Source organism: Puma concolor, chromosome C1, assembly GCF_028749965.1.
Source record: "Puma concolor isolate L17-30 chromosome C1, mPumCon1.1.hap2, whole genome shotgun sequence".
Taxonomy (NCBI): Eukaryota; Metazoa; Chordata; class Mammalia; order Carnivora; family Felidae; genus Puma; species Puma concolor.
Window position 1 is genome coordinate 196136280 of NC_141674.1, and position 17642 is coordinate 196153921.

Genomic DNA, 17642 nt, shown 5'->3' on the forward strand with positions numbered 1-17642 from the left:
AATATACCTTTGACTTAATTAAGGTAGCAGTATGACACCTGATTAGAAATATTTTCTTGATTGTAAAAATTAATGAACTGGAAAGAGTATGGAAACTCAGGGTAAATGACCTAAGAGACATCTATAGCAGCTAAGAAACACATGGACAGTGAATAAATTCTCATGCTCATTCCTGCAAAATTGAGCCCGATATAACAGTTGGCTCCACTTGAAAGGCACTGAAATATCCTGCAAACAGCTTTACAGTTCTTATCCCTGTTGATCCTCTGGTGTAATGTGTAAGGATCGCCTCACTGTTCTAGGTCAGGAGCTCATATTAGTTTCATTTCTGACAAATGGACAATCTGAATCTTAAAGCAAATGAATATTCTAAGTCATAGATTTAATTATCCTTCTTTAAAGGAATATACCAGTTTTGTCTTGGAGAGATGAATCCTATTTTTGAAGGTCAGCCTGAATAAAAGTATCACCAATGTCCTTTTTCTCTCTACTTCATCTTTGAGTCTGTAAAATGACTTGCAAAGATAAGTTCTTCGGTAATAAACAGCATTTCTTAAATTTTTTTTTTTTCAACGTTTATTTATTTTTGGGACAGAGAGAGACAGAGCATGAAAGGGGGAGGGGCAGAGAGAGAGGGAGACACAGAATCGGAAACAGGCTCCAGGCTCTGAGCCATCAGCCCAGAGCCTGACGCGGAGCTCGAACTCACGGACCGCGAGATCGTGACCTGGCTGAAGTCGGACGCTTAACCGACTGCGCCACCCAGGCGCCCCAACATTTCTCCACTGAATAACAGGGATATTTATTTGTAAACTTTAGGAAAAATGTTTTGATTTCAATTGGATATGCTTCTCTAGTTTCATTATTTTAAAAAATGATAAGAGTTTTTTGTAACCCATTTTTTTTCCTTTTTGGTATACTAAAATGAAAGATGCTCCCATTTGTGTTTTCTGATTCTAATCATTAAGTATTTTAGTATTTATAAGACTGTTTTTCTTCTCCATAAGAGAAAATCATCATCATCATTTACTATTGCTTTTATAAACAGTTTTAAAAATGAAATTTTTAGATACTTTTTGCATTTTGCATGTTACTATCCTTTATCTTAAAGCCTATGTACATTTTCTCTTTCTTAAAAAATTGTTTATTGTTTTTCCTCATCAGCTTAGAAACTAGAGATTTGTGCCTAAAGCATTGGAAAGATTGGAATAAATCTGCTTTACTCAAAGTTTTACCAGAACAAAAATGCTAACCTAGGGAAAACTGCTTCCCCCCCTCCAAAAAAAAAAGCTTGACCTAGGTGACAAAGCATGGAAGATATTCCTCCAGATCAGTTCTCACCCAATTCTTAAAAGTCTTGATTTCAATCAGAAAACGAAGAACTGAGTTTGAAGCAAATACAGATTCTACTCTCCTAAAAAGTCACATTTTAGGAGGGGAAGTTCATGTATTGGGGGTAATAATGATCCCTGTGATCCCTGTCCTCATGACATATCTGCCATCCAGCCTATGAAAATTATAGTGCTTGAAATGCCCTGTGGACCACACCGAACTTAACACATGATCTGAATGAAGCATTAAAAATACTGCTCAAGATGGGGTGCCTGGGTGGCTCAGTCGGTTAAGCATCTGACTTCAACTCAGGTTATGATCTCATGGTTCATGGGTTCGAGCCCCACGTAGGGCTCTGTACTGACAGCTCAGAGCCTGGAGCCCGCTTCAGAATCTGTGTTTCTCTGTTTCTCTGCCTCTCCCCCACTCACGTTCTCTCTCTCTCTCTCTTTCTCTCTCTCTTTCTCTCTCTCAAAAATAAATAAACATTAAAATAAATTTTTTTAAATACTCTCAAGAACTTGGATGTTTTGGTGACACAGATTTCCTTTCTAGTTGGATTTCATTGTTTAAGGAGGAGTAAATTGAAGCTACCCTCACTGATAATTTAATATTTTAGGACTGGATTCACCAGATGAGATTGAATTTGTTTTTTGGGTTTTTTTTTTTTTTAGTGTGAAAAATTATAAACTTCCCAAATTATTTTTAACTTTTTAAAGTAAATTTTTAAAATGATGAGCATTTCTTCAATTCTAATTGGAAATGCTTGAGTCTCCTGTGCCCCAAATAATGCTGAGTTTCACCTCTGCCTTATGCTCTGTGATGCAATTGGATATGAAAAAACTATATAAATACAAAGTATTTTTCTTCAACTGGTCTGTAGAGAAGTGAAAATTACCACATATGCTTTTTAGAAAATATTTTGGAAAATCTATTTGATTAAAATATTGAGGTGGTTCTTTTATTTTGTCCTATAAAATTTTAAGTATGATGCTTTAATTCATATGGTTGCATTAAGACCATACTTCTCTTCCTATAGCTTTTGATTACCTTTTTCCTATCAGACCACGTTATTCATGCCTCTGCATTTCATGTTGCATGTCAGAATTAGCCAAAAAACAAAAAAAGAGCAGAAATAACAAAGTTCCCTGATTTCATGAAAATTTTTCCTTTTATAGCAAACTTTTCTTCAGGAAAACAAAACCCCAAAATAAGCCCAAATAAAACATTATTGAGGGGTAGAGGATATCTCTAAAAGTTGGGAAGAAAGTCTTGGTAAACTTTCAAGGGAAATAGAAATGAACCAGAAATATTTTCAGGCTTCTTCTTAGAACCAGGAATTGGGCAACCTGTTTGTGATCTACCGTGTACAAAATAACAAAATTATAATTTCATTTTGAAAAAATAAAAGCTACAAGTCCTGATATACAAATTTTTCTTATATCTCAGGAAGAAAATAATATACCTTTTCATATGTTTTTTATAGTAAATTGGATTTTACTGCCATGAAATGAAATGAAGGTTTATGAAATCTGATTTACCTTAGCATGAAGTAACCCCATCTATCCCTTACATGGGATTGTGGTTTTCATGCCAAATGAAACTCTCTGTTTTTAAACATAGTACAGCTTATAGTTACGGTAGCATCTGCCTACCTGGGGCCTGCCCTAAGCAAAATTATGAAGAAAATAAAACTTACCTTGAACACCTTTGGCTTTGGTTCCTGAATCTCGATTTCTTCGTTTTCTTCAGATTGTCTGTATGCATCTGAAGCTACCTCATGTGGTCAGGATCCCCCCCTCAACCCCATGCAAATCCCTTGCTTAATGTCAGCCTACCCACCTAGATAACATCTGGTCCTTACTTTTTTTTTTTTTTTTCAATTCTGCCACTCCATCAAAATCAATCTATTTTTCTCTTTCTGCTGGGCTTCTACAGTAGAACAACCAGAACTGTTACCATACTCAGTTACAGCTTTATGCTTTCTAGATGTTGTTTACGTTCTGATATAAAGCTTCAATGTCTTTGGCTGATTGAAGCATGATATAGATGGCACCCACAATTTGCAAGTATTTCTAGAAGTAGACTTTGTAACAATGATACCAATACACAGAGAAGAGATAGAGATTGACATGGTAAATAACACTGAAGCAAAATCATCAATGTAAAATTTTATTTCAACAGATCTCTAAGAGGTATTTTCTAAAGTAGAATGTGTATGTTATTTGCAAATTTCTGAAGAAAACTTTGAAGTTACTATTGTTCTTGTTTGTTATACATAATGAAACTTTTGAATCTGTGGATGGAGAGAAATTCATTTAATAACATTTTCTTTTTTTTTTTTAATTTTTTTTAACGTTTATTTATTTTTGAGACAGAGAGAGACAGAGCATGAACGGGGGAGGGTCACAGAGAGAGGGAGACACAGAATCTGAAACGGGCTCCAGGCTCTGAGCGGTCAGCACAGAACCCGACGCGGGGCTCGAACCCACCGACCGTGAGATCATGACCTGAGCCGAAGTCGGACGCTTAACCGACCAAGCCACCCAGGCGCCCCCATTTAATAACATTTTCTATGGGATGCATTAATCAATCCAGAATACAAAAGTAGTCATCTTTATTCTAGAATAATTTTTGTCATGAAGAAATTAAAAATTCTATTGAAGTCTTTCCTCTTTCCTATCATAATGTGACCAAATTACAAATATAACTTTGGACTTGACACTTATTTTCTTACTTAAGGATCTTGCAAAGTCTCTTGATTTTGCTACTTAGAGGTCCTAGAAAAAAGTCTTTAGAGGCGCCTGGGTGGCTCAGTTGGTTAAGTGTCCCACTTCAGCTCACGTCACGATCTCACGGACCGTGAGTTTGAGCCCGGAGTCGGGCTCTGGGCTGATGGCTTAGAGCCTGGAGCCTACTTCTGGTTCTGTGTCTCCCCCTCTCTCTGCCCCTCCCCCGTTCATGCTCTGTCCCTCTCTGTCTCAAAAATAAATAAACGTTAAAAAAAATTAAAAAAAGAAAAAAGTCTTTAACTATTATTAATTTTACTTGTTTGGAACTTTTCCAGAGAATGTGCCACACTTATCTTGTGTTGTGGCTGAGCTTTTATTTAACAAAAATTATTAATGAATAATAGAGGGTTAGCTCAAAACTCTATCTTCTTCTTTTTCTTTTTGTTTTATTTTCACGGCATTTTAGTTTCCAGAATTTCATAATGTAATTAATTCTATTGTACCTTTGCCCACAGATTATTGAATTACGGTTCTCTGGTATATGTATATTCATTTATAATTTGAAATTTATGAAGAATTACCATATACAGTTATTAGTGACTTGAAATCTGCCAAGTGGTTTTGGGGCTTGTGTAAAGAGAATATTTGTGGATGATATTTTATATAGCTATAATGGCAAAAATAAAACAGGCAGTTATAGAAGATGGAGAATCACTTACTTAAAACATTTATAGTTCATGAGAGACTTGATAAGAAGAAAGCACATAAGGTTGATGTATATGCTGCTATTTGCACATTCATTCTTAGAAACATGGTGGGACTGGAGGCTTAAGCAAACTATAATTACATAAAAATCATGCTGGTCTCTCTATGTGCTGATTGTACCCTACGGTGTGTTGTGAACAAAGTGATTTTCCTATCACACAGTTCCTAAATTCCATATGCTTCTAGGTCACAAGGCCTCCAAAGGCCTTACATACAAAGCATGTAAGTTATACTATGATGGGGATGAGATAGAAGCAGTGAACAAAAGGTGATTTCTGCCATTTTATCATAACAAACACTTTCTCCTAGAAGAAATAACTAAGTTTATAGAAGTAACTAGTAAAAACTATTCCTGGTATATAGACAACTTACATTTCGAAAGTTTACTCCAATGACTTTTTTTGGAACCTGGAATACTTTTCCATTTTTCCGTCATATCCTCTGTCTGAAGCAGTCCTAAGTTTTGAAACTATAGGAACCTAGGGGTACCTGGGTGGCTCAGTCGGTTGAGCGTCTGACTTTGGCTCAGGTCATGATCTCACGGTTTGTGACTTCGAGCCCCATGTCAGGCTCTGTGCTGACAGCTCAGAGCCTGGAGCCTGCTTCAGATTCTGTGTCTCCCTCTCTCTCTATGTGCCTTCCCCACTCACACTCTGTCTCTTGTGCGCGCACTCTCAAAAATAAACATTTAAAAAAAAATTTTGAAACTTTAGGAACATTGATTCACCCAAATCCTAGCCTCACTCTAGGTGGTCAAAGTCTTTGAGGTACCCAAGTACAAGTGGAACTTTAAAAACATGGAGAGACTTTTATGTATATGAGTGCTGGCACACACACACACACACACACACACACACACACTACTGCATTTCTACACAAACGTTTAAATTTTGTTTATCCCACAGTTACTCTAAGTGTGAATTTATTTAAGGTCTCTTAGTTTTATTGATATTTCATCTTCCCATTAATGTTATTAATGATGTCTCATTGGACTTAATGCAGAGATGTTATTAATGTTATTAATAACATCTCAAGACTTAATTTACCTCAAATGCATTTCTCCCGCATAAACTAAATTGATCTTTGTTTTAATCAGTAAGTCTTTAGAAGAAATCTTTGGAAGAAAGGTATGCAAAGACCTACAGCTGCAACATTGGCAAGGGTGACCCTTTGAGATCAGAGTCTGACTAAGGAAGGATATGCCAGTGCTGGCCTCTTTAATTAATGCTGAGGTGCCAAGGAAACAAACAAACAAAAACCAACAATCTGCTCTTTTAATTTCCTTCTTCACCAGTTGATTGCAGGAAATAGTTTCAGAGGAACCATTTGCTCTCCAAATTAAGCAAGGAACTTTTCTTCTTTCCCTGTTTTTATGAATTTATCAAGGGTATTTGTCTAGCACAGTGCTTCCAACTACACAGTGCTTTCCTTGTTGACTAGCTTCCATCAGCAGCAGCAATTAGCACCCGTTTCCTAGGCAACCATTCTGTACCCTACTGAGAAAAACCTTTCCTTGTCAGGAGCATTCTGTCTAAAATTGTTTTGTTTTCCTTCTTTCACAAGTGTATGGTAGGCTTACTTGTCATTTCTTTTAACACGGCATTATTATGTCCATTATTCTTAAAAGCAGAAACATTTACTGGCTTTTATATTCCATATGGTTGAATTTATTGTTAGTGTCTCTTACTTCTCCCTTAACAACCTGAAAGAAATCAACAAAAATATGTTCTCAAGCATAGGCCAACTTGTTTTGGATTTTTTGTCCACAGTCTAATTGGTGAGCCTTTGCATGTTCAAGTAATCACAGCTGGTCCTGATGAAAACTCAAAGAGTACACGTTCAAAATCAAACTTCTGTGTCTACCAACAATGTCGTGTTGCTCAGAGGCAAGTTGAAGTTTCCGGGACCACTGAGAAAGTTTTAACTCCATTGCTTTTGTTATGAATCAGCCAAGCAATATCGATAGATTAACATAACAAAATAACTAAACTAGAAATATGTGCCAAAAATCAGGGCCTTGGGACTGTGTTAAAAATTTGACGTGATAAAATACCAGAAGAACATAGCAACGGTATAGCATGAATCAGCACTTGGAATAAGCCAGAAGGTTATAACAGCTTATACATGCTGAATAGTATTGCATACTACTGAATAATACTATAGGTAGAGTAAAATTTAGTTTATCATTTTAGTTTAATGGCAGGCACCTGACATATTGTGTGTTAGGCAGTGGTTCAGCATTTAGGCAAGGAGGTACTCATGGGGGAAAATGACAGAATTATCTCTGTATGTGGCAAAAACTTTCGTATCTTTATATCTTGTCAAATGATGATTATAGACTTCGATGACCGCAAGACAGCAAGAGTGATTAAACCAGTGATACAGAATTTAAATGAGCAACTGATATATATATCATTGCATTTAATTGCCACAACACACCAAAAGGTGAACACCAGTTTAATTCCCACTTTACAGATGGGGAATCTGAAGGTTAGACAGATTGTCACTCACTTGCAGCTAGTAAGAGATAGAGGCAGAGTTTTCTGACACCACAATCTACTACTCTAAAATATTTGAACTACACCAATATAATTCAAAGTGTTGTCTAAATGGGACCATAAGTTACCTTTATCCATTATTTTGCCAGTTTTCCCATCGAGAAAATGTATTATTGTGTGGATTCAATATGTTGATGAGAAATAAAAGTGCCTGGGGTAGCAACTTATAAATTTGTATCACAATATGATGTTTATTCATTATTTAGGTGAAATATAAGTAGCTTAGCATGATATCTTTTGAGGATTATCAGGTAGGTTTCTGTAGACCAAGCATGTCTTAATTAGTGTCTTATCCCTATTTGCCTCCTATATGTATTTCTACCAGTTTATTTCCCCAATACCAACAAAAAATATTCTTTCTTTCCAGAATTCATTTTATCTACCAAGGGCTTCCTTGATAGTGTTTTTTGAATACTGGCCCCATCTCCATTGCCCAGAATAAGTTTTTAGGACAGACTTCACTTTTTACTTAAAGGTGTTTATCTATATAGTGATGATCTGTTATCACCCATGGCTCTGTCACCTGGGTTGTATCTTTAAATCTCTTATTTTGTATCAGCCTATCATTTTAATAGACAAATGTGTTTTAAATAAGTTGATTTTAATGTTTTCCTTCAAACTGATTTAGGGTCGCATTACTTACCAAATTAGATCCCAGTTGCCATTCATTTTATTTAGATATGATATGACTTAGAACCATGTCATGAAATATTTTTGTAATACTTACAGAAACTGTCTCACTAACTGTAATGACACTATTAAAAAATAATAATATTCAAATACTGGTTCTCACTTCAATGCAAAAACTACCATTAGTTATTTACATTGAGAACCTGACATTAACAAGAGTGAAAATAAAATACAAATTATATACACTCCTTAACTAAGGCAATTTTTAACATAAACTAAAAAACATCCACTACCAGAAAACTTTAGATGTTCAAAAGAAAGATAACTGAGTCCTTAATAATTTCTGCTTATGCTAAGAAGTATAACGTTTTCAGCTGTGAAGATCAATGTTACCTTTCAGTTATGTATAATAATTTCCCAGTTTATGTGTAATCTAGATTCATCTTTAATCTTATGAACAACTAAGTCCTATTTATAGTTTTATACATATAATGTGTCAAAGAAAAAATAACCAAAAAATAGAGTATAAAGTAGGATAGGGAATAAAGAAGTCGAAAAAATAAACAATGAAAAATTAAAATGTAGCTCTTACCTGAAAAAAGATTGTTTCATGTTGCTAATAGTTCTCAGGAGAAGACAGGGGTTATCAGGCCTCTTGGAGTGCTGTCCAGAAGATGGTCCTAAATTGGGACGCTAGCAGAAATCTAGAGCAGGTCATAGCCCAGGACCTCTGCAGTCAGGAAAATGGCTATAAAGCCAGAAAGTAAATAACAAAGAAAGTTTTTACTTCCCTCTAGCTTTGTCTAGGAAAGTCAAAGCAAAACCAAAAAACACTGTCCCTGAAATCAACATGTATGATTGCAGATTAACTCTATTATCTGATGTTCATAATAGTAATAGGCTAGTTGGTCTGGACCTTTAGTTGCTCTTCCTTTGAAGCAGAAATACCAGAAGACCCAGAAGAACGTATGACTGACTGGGGGAAATAAAGACAACTTGGTGAAGGACTCCTTGGAAGTCTCAAGTTCCTTGATGTTCCAGGCCTGTTCTATAATTATGCAATTGAGTCTGCACAGCAACTTGTGAGACAAGTGCTATTAGTATTTCCATTTCATGGATGAGGGATTGAAACCCAATTAGTCCGAGTAAATTTCATATTTTTTAAAATTTTTTATTGTGTTTTTCTTTTTTTTAAGAGAGAGAGAAAATGTGAGGTGGGTAGGGGCAGAGAGAGACAGAGACACAGAATCTGAAGCAGGCTCCAGGCTCCAAGCTGTCAGCACAGAGCCTGACGTGGGGCTCGATCTAATGAACCACAAGATCATGACCTGAGCTGAAGTTGGACACTTAACCGACTGACCCACCGAGGCACTCCATTCCAAGTAAATTTCTTAGTATGAAATAACTAGAAAGTAGCAATGCTAGAGTTTGTGCCCACATTTCTCAGAATTAAAGTCCATGTGACTTCCTTTAATCTACAATATAAAAGGGAATGATCTCCCAGATAGAAAGATTTGTTGGATAGATGGATGGTTTGATGGATGGATAAGTGGATAGAGTCATTTAATAGATATTTGTAGAATGAATGAGTAAATTATATATAGATATAGATTATAGATACAGATAGCTATATAGATACATCATACACACATCATAACTTATATTTTTATCTTTGTAGGTCTGATTTTGTGACTCTCTTCCTTTGTCTTCTGTGTTTGTTTGGCATGTTTACCGTTAATTTTCTCTGAACTTTCCTCAAACCTTGAGTGAATTTTCTCCTGTCCCAGGAGCCAGGCTTTAAGGGTAAAACTCACCCAGAGATCTGCTGATTAGGTTTCTGTTGGGAAAAGGCCATCTGTCTTTGGGGGGAGGAAGCTACCTCCCTGCACTGACAGCAGCCCTTGCTTAGAGGAAGATTTTAAAGTGACTGGACCAATTGAAACCCTCAGGATAATCCTATGCTCATGTTTTATTGCACTGGGAAAATAATATGAGACAATGTGATATTTCCTGTTTGAAAAGTTTTAGCAATATTACACTTTCAAAAAAAATGAAGATAATATGTCATTATCTTGGCTCCCACACAGCCTGTTTGCTTATCCTAAAATAGCATTTCTTAAAGTCAGTTAAGTTCTTTTAAGGAAAAATAGATAATTAATTCTCCCACAACTGAGTTAAATTATTTTCTTACACATTTTGCTTAAATATATACAAATGTAAAATTGCCTTATTCATAAGCTCTTATTCAACTGTGAAACTCAAACACATTTATAAATCAATTTTATCTGAAACAACAAAGCCAACAAAATTCAAATGTTCCACTACTTATTATGCAAAATAAACGATTGCTTTACTGAAATTAAACTATTGCTCACAAGAAATGGGGTAATGGGTGATAACAGTGCATTTTTATTTAGGTTGGACATGTCCACACTAACTGGAGAAAAGTAATGATCCTATTTTTCCTTTCCTTGTCTCTAGAATATTTTGAAAGTCTGTTGTATAGTGTACCATGATGTTATTTGGCCTACGTCTTCTGTGAATGCATTTTTTATTGTAGAGTGTTCACTCACCCCTGTTCTCTTCTCATTAGCCCACAACAGGTAAACTAATTGTCTATGGTGTCACAATTATTCTAAATGCAATTCCAAACAAAAAGACAAATAATGTGGCATTGCTCAGTTATAATTTGTTCACACAAACCAATAGATACTTTTTATTATTTTTATTGGATCATTTTTCCAAATTAAGAAATTTTATTCATGTTAAGTGTTTGCAGACTCTGGAAAATTCATCAGTAGTTACACAAGAATCTGGAACGCTTATTTAAGAAATACTGTTTTGAAATACATCAAAACTTAAACAAGAACTCAGTAAATAATTAATTTGGGGAGGTTTAAGTTAGTAAATATAATAACGAGCATGGATTATTTCTAAGCTTGTGTAAATAGCATGAACAAAACCTTTCATGTTAACTTTTCATACTTTCAAAAAACTTTGTTAGGCATCCAGTCTGAGTAAACATCAATGAGAGGAGCTTCAAGGACTGCAACAGTGATAAAGAGAAAGTCCTTGACTTGGGAAACTCTACAAAGTGAGGGAGATAAGGCATGTGTACCAGCACAATTCCATGCAAGATGTACTAAGTGCCATAGGAGATACTGTACTGGTGTAAATGCCACCAGGGTATGCAGGAATGATCCATAAGATACATGGGTTTCATATATGTCCCAGTTTCCTCTGTGTTTGCCCCACCTCTCCATTACACTGAATTTCCTATGAAACACTGAGGTTCTAGAAGTACTGAAAATCATTTTATTGATTTTAAATGTCTGAATTTTATTGAAAATGATTATATGGAAGTGAGGTAAGTTATCTATTACACTATTCAACTTTATCTACAAGATATATAGGTAGGCAGGTAGATGGCTGATAGAGAGGACAGATAGATGGATACATACATGCATACATACATAGATGTGCCGGTACATAGTTATTGCTCAGTTGTGGTCAATTACTTGTTTCATAGTCTCAGAATACATTCAGGAATAGCAGTTTTGTACTTTAGGTAGAGGAGCAGGTCTGAGAGTGAATGTTACCTTAGTTCATACCTTCAGAAGAATTTATGTATTTCCACTGCGCATTCTCACATGACTGTTAGGGAAGTTTACAGTTATTTTCTCATTATTCCTTCTGCTGTTTTTCTGCTTGAGACAAAGAACAGCATAATAGTCAGGGAATCTGGGTTCTAATTTCAGTTTGCCTCCATTGACTGTGTGAACTTGAGCAAATCTCATAACCATGCCTAGCCTATATTTCCTCATCTACAAAATGAGAGAATATAGATACAATCTACTCTTTAAGCCCTTTTAGCTCTACAGCTGTGGTGCTGTGAATTAAATTGCATAGGATAAAACCACCTTACAAGAATGAGCTGTATCTTATTAGTTTGAAATCATAATTATTCTTTACATTTTTTGCAATATTAAGAGAAGATCCTTCTTAGTTTAAGCTAAATTGAGAGTACAAAATGTGTCTTGTAAAAAAAGTGTTTTATGAAAAGTACTGAGTACATAAATATATGAGACAAATTTGCTGGAGCCTTGTTTAGAAATTAAAATTTTTTCAGAAATAATTTTAAGTAGTCTGTCAGTACTTGCTCTTTGAATACTTAAAGTTTGAATGAGGTCTCCAGCTTCCTAAAATTATATTTCAAGAATAAAAGAAATATTACATCACATTTAGTTTAGTTATAGTACCTGAGGCATTTTACAAGATCCCAATTATTTGGAAGTTGGTTTTCTAAGTATGATATTTATAGTGAGAATGTCTAATTCTCTGGCCTGTTAGTCGTCTGTTTCCTCATCTGAAACATAGAAGTAACAATAGTAAATCATTCATTGAAATAATGAGGGCAAACACTTTAGCAGAGTGCTTGGCACATAGCACCGTATTTTTAAAAAGCTGCTTCTATTCCTGTGACTGCTACCCGGTCTAGATAAGGGTGTTTCTACAGTGCATCAAGACTGTATGTAGGCTATAGTGTCAAGTGGCTATTTAAAAATCAGGAACTTAGACATGTGATGGCAGATATACTCAATAAGGTGATCTAGCTTTTAAAATTCAGATAAATCCTATGCAAGGGGATTGCTCACCCCAAAATCTGGGTTTCAAGCACTATACTCTGTCATCCTGGGTGGGGTAAGGAAGGCTTTCCAGAGAAGGCTAAATCTAAATGAACCAGGAAAAAATAGGATTCCCACTGCCCTCTATCAACCTGCTTGTAAATGTGCAAATTCTGATCATAGAAAAGTCAAAGTAAGGATTTATTCTGAAAGCTAACATAAGGAGAACAAATCCCACTGCCCCACCCTCCTTGTGTAGAACAACTTGTTTCTGTAAGGGCGGTACATGGGATTATTTGCTACTTCTTTCATTTTTAGTTGATGATATACAGAACATTGTTTCTTGAATATTTATCTGACTTGGTTATATAAAATTAGCACTGGGATATGCTCCAGGAGGTCCCACTTGAGCCCAAAACCTAGTTATCTGGCGTTTTACAAACCAGTTATTTTAATGATGAACCCCCCTTAACCCCATCTTGTTGAGTGAAACTATTGTCCTGATGAGGTGAGTATATATCATATGGCCTTAAAAATCTTTAAAACTTCTGCTGTCTCAAAAAGTAGTAGCTCTTTAGAAAGAGACCATCTGATATATCGTTTCCATGTGTTTCATTCAAATTTTATCTTCCCAGGATTTTCTTAATCAATATTGTTTATACTTATCCTGAATAATGCTGTTTGATCACAAATTCACATTTTGAGGCCTCATTTTTAGGTTTTAAATCATGGTATTTCTGCAAATCAGCATAGAAACTATTGCAAAGAAAGTTTTCTGGAAAACCACAAAACATTTTATATTAAGCCCAAGATGAATCTTCTCTTCTCTGAATTTGTGTTACTTGGTACAAAAACTTTGTTTCTGTTTGCATGAACAGCTTTTAAAAACAAATTGCCGATGGGGCGCCTGGGTGGCGCAGTCTGTTAAGCGTCCGACTTCAGCGAGGTCACGATCTCGCGGTCCGTGAGTTCGAGCCCCGCATCGGGCTCTGGGCTGATGGCTCAGAGCCTGGAGCCTGTTTCCGATTCTGTGTCTCCCTCTCTCTCTGCCCCTCCCCCGTTCATGCTCTGTCTCTCTCTGTCCCAAAAATAAATAAAAAACGTTGAAAAAAAAAAATTTAAAAAAAAAAAAATAAATAAAAACAAATTGCCATCCAAATTAATTATTTTTTTTTTATTCTGTGTTCATTTTGCATAGCTCCCAGAATGCCAAACCCTTTTTTTCTCTTTATTCTTTTTTCTTTTTCTGATTACAATATATGTCTTTGTGTTTTATCTACAATTTAATAAATTTTATCGTACTTATTTGGGGGGGGGGATAGAAAATAAAATCTTAATCAGCCATATTGTTTCCTTACTTTTCCCCTTTGCTGCCTGTTTTGGACGTCTCATTACTTCCTTTTCTTTTGTTACTGTGTATTACAGAGGAGGTGTCTGCAAGGATCGTTCAAGTAGTCACGGCTGAGGCTGTAGCAGTCCTGAAAGGTGAACAAGAGAAAGAAGCTGAACATAAAGTCCAGCCTGCAGCTCTGCCTTTAGGTAAATGGGAAAGAACCCTCGGTCAGGGGCTATGCCTGCTGTGCCCTGATCACAGGACCAAGGCTTCATGTTCAAAGGAAGGCTCTACTTCATACTTCATCCTTACATATAACATTCATCAAACACCTCAGTTGGGAGGCGCTGGCACCTGTTTTCACTTTCTTCCCAGGCTCATTTGTGGTATTTGGACAGTCTTTAGGGTAATAAGCTTATAGTTAGACTTTGCCCCTAAATCGTTTTTAAATTTTCATTTCTAGACCACTGGAGATACTTACTATAAAAATAAAGCCAATGCATATTGATGTCACGACACCCACTTGTATAGAAAATGTGTTAAAACTTTAATTAGAAATGATTATTTCCCTTTATGGATTTTGGCGAATGATTGTCTAGTCTTATTTCAGTCTCCCTGAACCAGCTATAGAAAACCTACAGTCAGGGCTTTGTTAGAATCATGAGTGACTTTGTATCCCAGTATGGTCTTCACTTGGTTCATCTAAGGGCACTAGATAGCATTGCTCTCTCCCTTGGTCACAAGTCAGATGCCCTCCAGAGCCAAACAAGTAATGTAATGGTGTTTGCCAAAGAAAACACTCTCAGCCAAAGGCTTGCTGACTCTTCTCTAAATAGATGGCAGATAGATAGATAGATAGATAGATAGATAGATAGATAGATGATAGATACATGGTAGATAGGTAGATAGATAGATAGATGTAGGTGTATATACATGCAAAGACACAAAAAAGAAAACTCCTAAGTTCAACATATGTCTATTTCACAGGTACATATAACTAATCCACAGAAAGGTATAATTTTAAAGCCTAAAAAATAGTACATATCCAACGCATGTCTCATGTACCCTTAATATTTGATTTTCTGGTCAGTACCCCTTTAAGCAATTTGAGCAACTCAAAAAATTAAGCAATTAAAATTCTGCTCTCCCAGAATAATCAATACTCATTATTTGTAGTAGAATGTTCTTTGATTATAAAGGTTTATTTTTCTCTTAAAACAGGAGGGAAAGTATATTATTCAAAGCATTGACCTTCTGCTTGTGGTTCACTTCTATTCCTTAAATAGAAGACCCCCACCCATTTTTTTAAAATTTGAAACTTGAGGGGAGCCTGGGTGGCTCGGTTAAGTGTCCAACTTCAGCTTAGGTCATGATCTCACGGTTCATGAGTTCGAGCCCTGCGTCGGGCTCTGTGCTGACAGCTTGGAGCCTGGAGCCTGCTTCAGATTCTGTGTCTCCCTGTCTTTCTGCCCCTCCCCTACTTGTGCTCTGTTTCAAACAAACATTTAAAAATTAATTAATTAAAATAAAAATCGAAACCTGAAAATGTGTTATATAGAAACCTATGGGTCAAGGGGTTAAGAAGTTGCCTGTGACCCCAAAGCTCCAACTAGTAACTGATTTAGGAGGGGGGAAAACAGATGCTCTTTAAAATAGATTTTCCTGGGGCGCCTGGGTGGCGCAGTCGGTTAAGCGTCCGACTTCAACCAGGTCACGATCTCACGGTCCGTGAGTTCGAGCCCCGCGTCGGGCTCTGGGCTGATGGCTCAGAGCCTGGAGCCTGTTTCCGATTCCGTGTCTCCCTCTCTCTCTGCCCCTTGCCCGTTCATGCTCTGTCTCTCTCTGTCCCAAAAATAAATAAACGTTGAAAAAAAAAATTTAAAATAGATTTTCCTGCTGGCCTTGATGATAAACATTTCCTTTCGCAATTTCTCACCTTCATAGGAGTAGTCATAAAGAAGGCAAGAGTCTTGAAAAGAAGTAGCGTTAACTGTGGTGTTAACATCTTTTAGAGCCTTTCTCTTTGGCTCTCTATGTATAATGCCCAGGCCAGAAGATTACTCAGCTCCCACTAGTGCATGGTTTCCGTCTGAAGGTTGCCTCAGGCTCTGATAGCTTCATTTTTTCTTTTCTGAGAATACATAACAGAAGATGCATTTTGACATTAGACTCAGTGGACAAAATGTTGTTTAAAAAAATACATCACCTATAATACTGTGAATGACGAAGGTTACATATGTTTCCAGATCAAAAATTTAAACAATATAGAGTTCTATTTTTTTTTTTTCAGTCAGCCAAGCTAAATCCAAACTACAGTGCTTGCCTCTGCGTTTGAATACAGTAGATTAGGGCCAGAATAAAATATTATATTAATCAAACAAGCAGACACAAATTAATGGGATTAATGATAGAACTTTAGCAGGCATCAGTAATCCATTCTTTAGAGGGAAGACAAAATGAATTTTTTAAAATATTAAATGCTTTTCTTTCTTTTTAGGTTCTTTAAAATATGTGAATCAGGTAATGGGACAAAAAATAAGTCAAGCGCAACTTACTATTGAATCTTTTCCTAAATTTCGTGGAGTGGCCTTTTTAGAGATGGCAGAGCTGTTACCCATCTACTGACCTAGCAGGATTAATTGCTGTATCTCGTTTTTCCACTGTTTGCTCTTTAGCAGCTGAAGAGACACCTAATCTGCCTCCTTCTCCACCTCCATCACCAGCCTCAGAACAGACTGTCACAGTGGAGGAAGGTAAGGCCTATTGGACTTTTTGAGGTTTGTCTTCTGGTAAAGTGTAAATGGACATCAATCCATAAGCAGTGGACTTCAGTATAGGTTAGTACATGACCCAGCTGAGAGCTGTCTGTTTCAAACAGTCAAGAAGAAACAAAGACTCTACATAAATGTATAATCATTTATCTATACAAAATCAGAAGTAGAGGAATATGCTAAATAAAAAAAGGAAAAATCATCTTGATGCAGGAGAAGGTAACTATTTAAATTGCTCAAATAGCTACAGAGAACCAGTTCACTTAATTAATGTAAAATGTTTTGACAGAGAAGATACAATCCTATCTTATAAGTGACTGAACAAAAATAAATTTATTGGTGAAATTATAAGGAAGTGTTGTCTGAAATTGTCTCTGTTTTCCTCACTATTGTGCTGCCAAGGCCTTCCCTAGGGCCTGGCCCATAGCAAACTCTCAATAAATATTAATAAATAAATGAAGAAGTCAATGAATGAATTTGATATTGAGAGCAGTGAACTGGAAGCTGAGATCATGGCTTCTTTCCTGCTGAGACCTGTTATTGTCTATGAATATATTTATGCTTTTATTCAACATAAAATGCTATGTCAGCTTTTCAGTTCCAATAAAACAGAGGGATGCCTTTGAAGAATATTCATTCAGAATCTGAGCTGAGAGGCACTACTGAAAAGCAAACTATTACTGGTTTTCTGACTTAGATCAGTTAACTTTTGTGTATTGTTTGAGTTACAGGCAAAGACAGCGATAGCTAAAGTTTTATTTCAATATAATTTAGTTTTCGTATAGCAAAATCAGAATTTTAAAGCTATTCCATTTTATTCACTTACTGTTTTATTTATTTTCATTTTATTGTCCCTTTTAGCAATTATTTTACTGGGTTAAAAATTGAACAATGTC

At 36.0% G+C, this 17642-nt stretch overlaps 1 protein-coding gene across 25 annotated transcripts in view; it reads left to right on the forward strand.

Annotated features, from left to right (window-relative positions):
- The window catches only part of MAP2 (microtubule associated protein 2), a 141275-nt gene that overhangs the window by 73057 nt on the left and 50576 nt on the right, over positions 1–17642 (forward strand). For 20 of the 25 annotated variants that reach the window (XM_086719490.1, XM_086719493.1, XM_086719500.1 and 17 more), the window contains 2 exons: positions 14068–14181; positions 16651–16728. In XM_086719490.1, the coding sequence (XP_086575616.1) occupies positions 14068–14181; positions 16651–16728 (192 nt within the window). The remainder of the gene's footprint in view (positions 1–14067; positions 14182–16650; positions 16729–17642) is intronic. The other 5 variants (XM_086719492.1, XM_086719495.1, XM_086719504.1 and 2 more) reach the window with 1 other exon arrangement.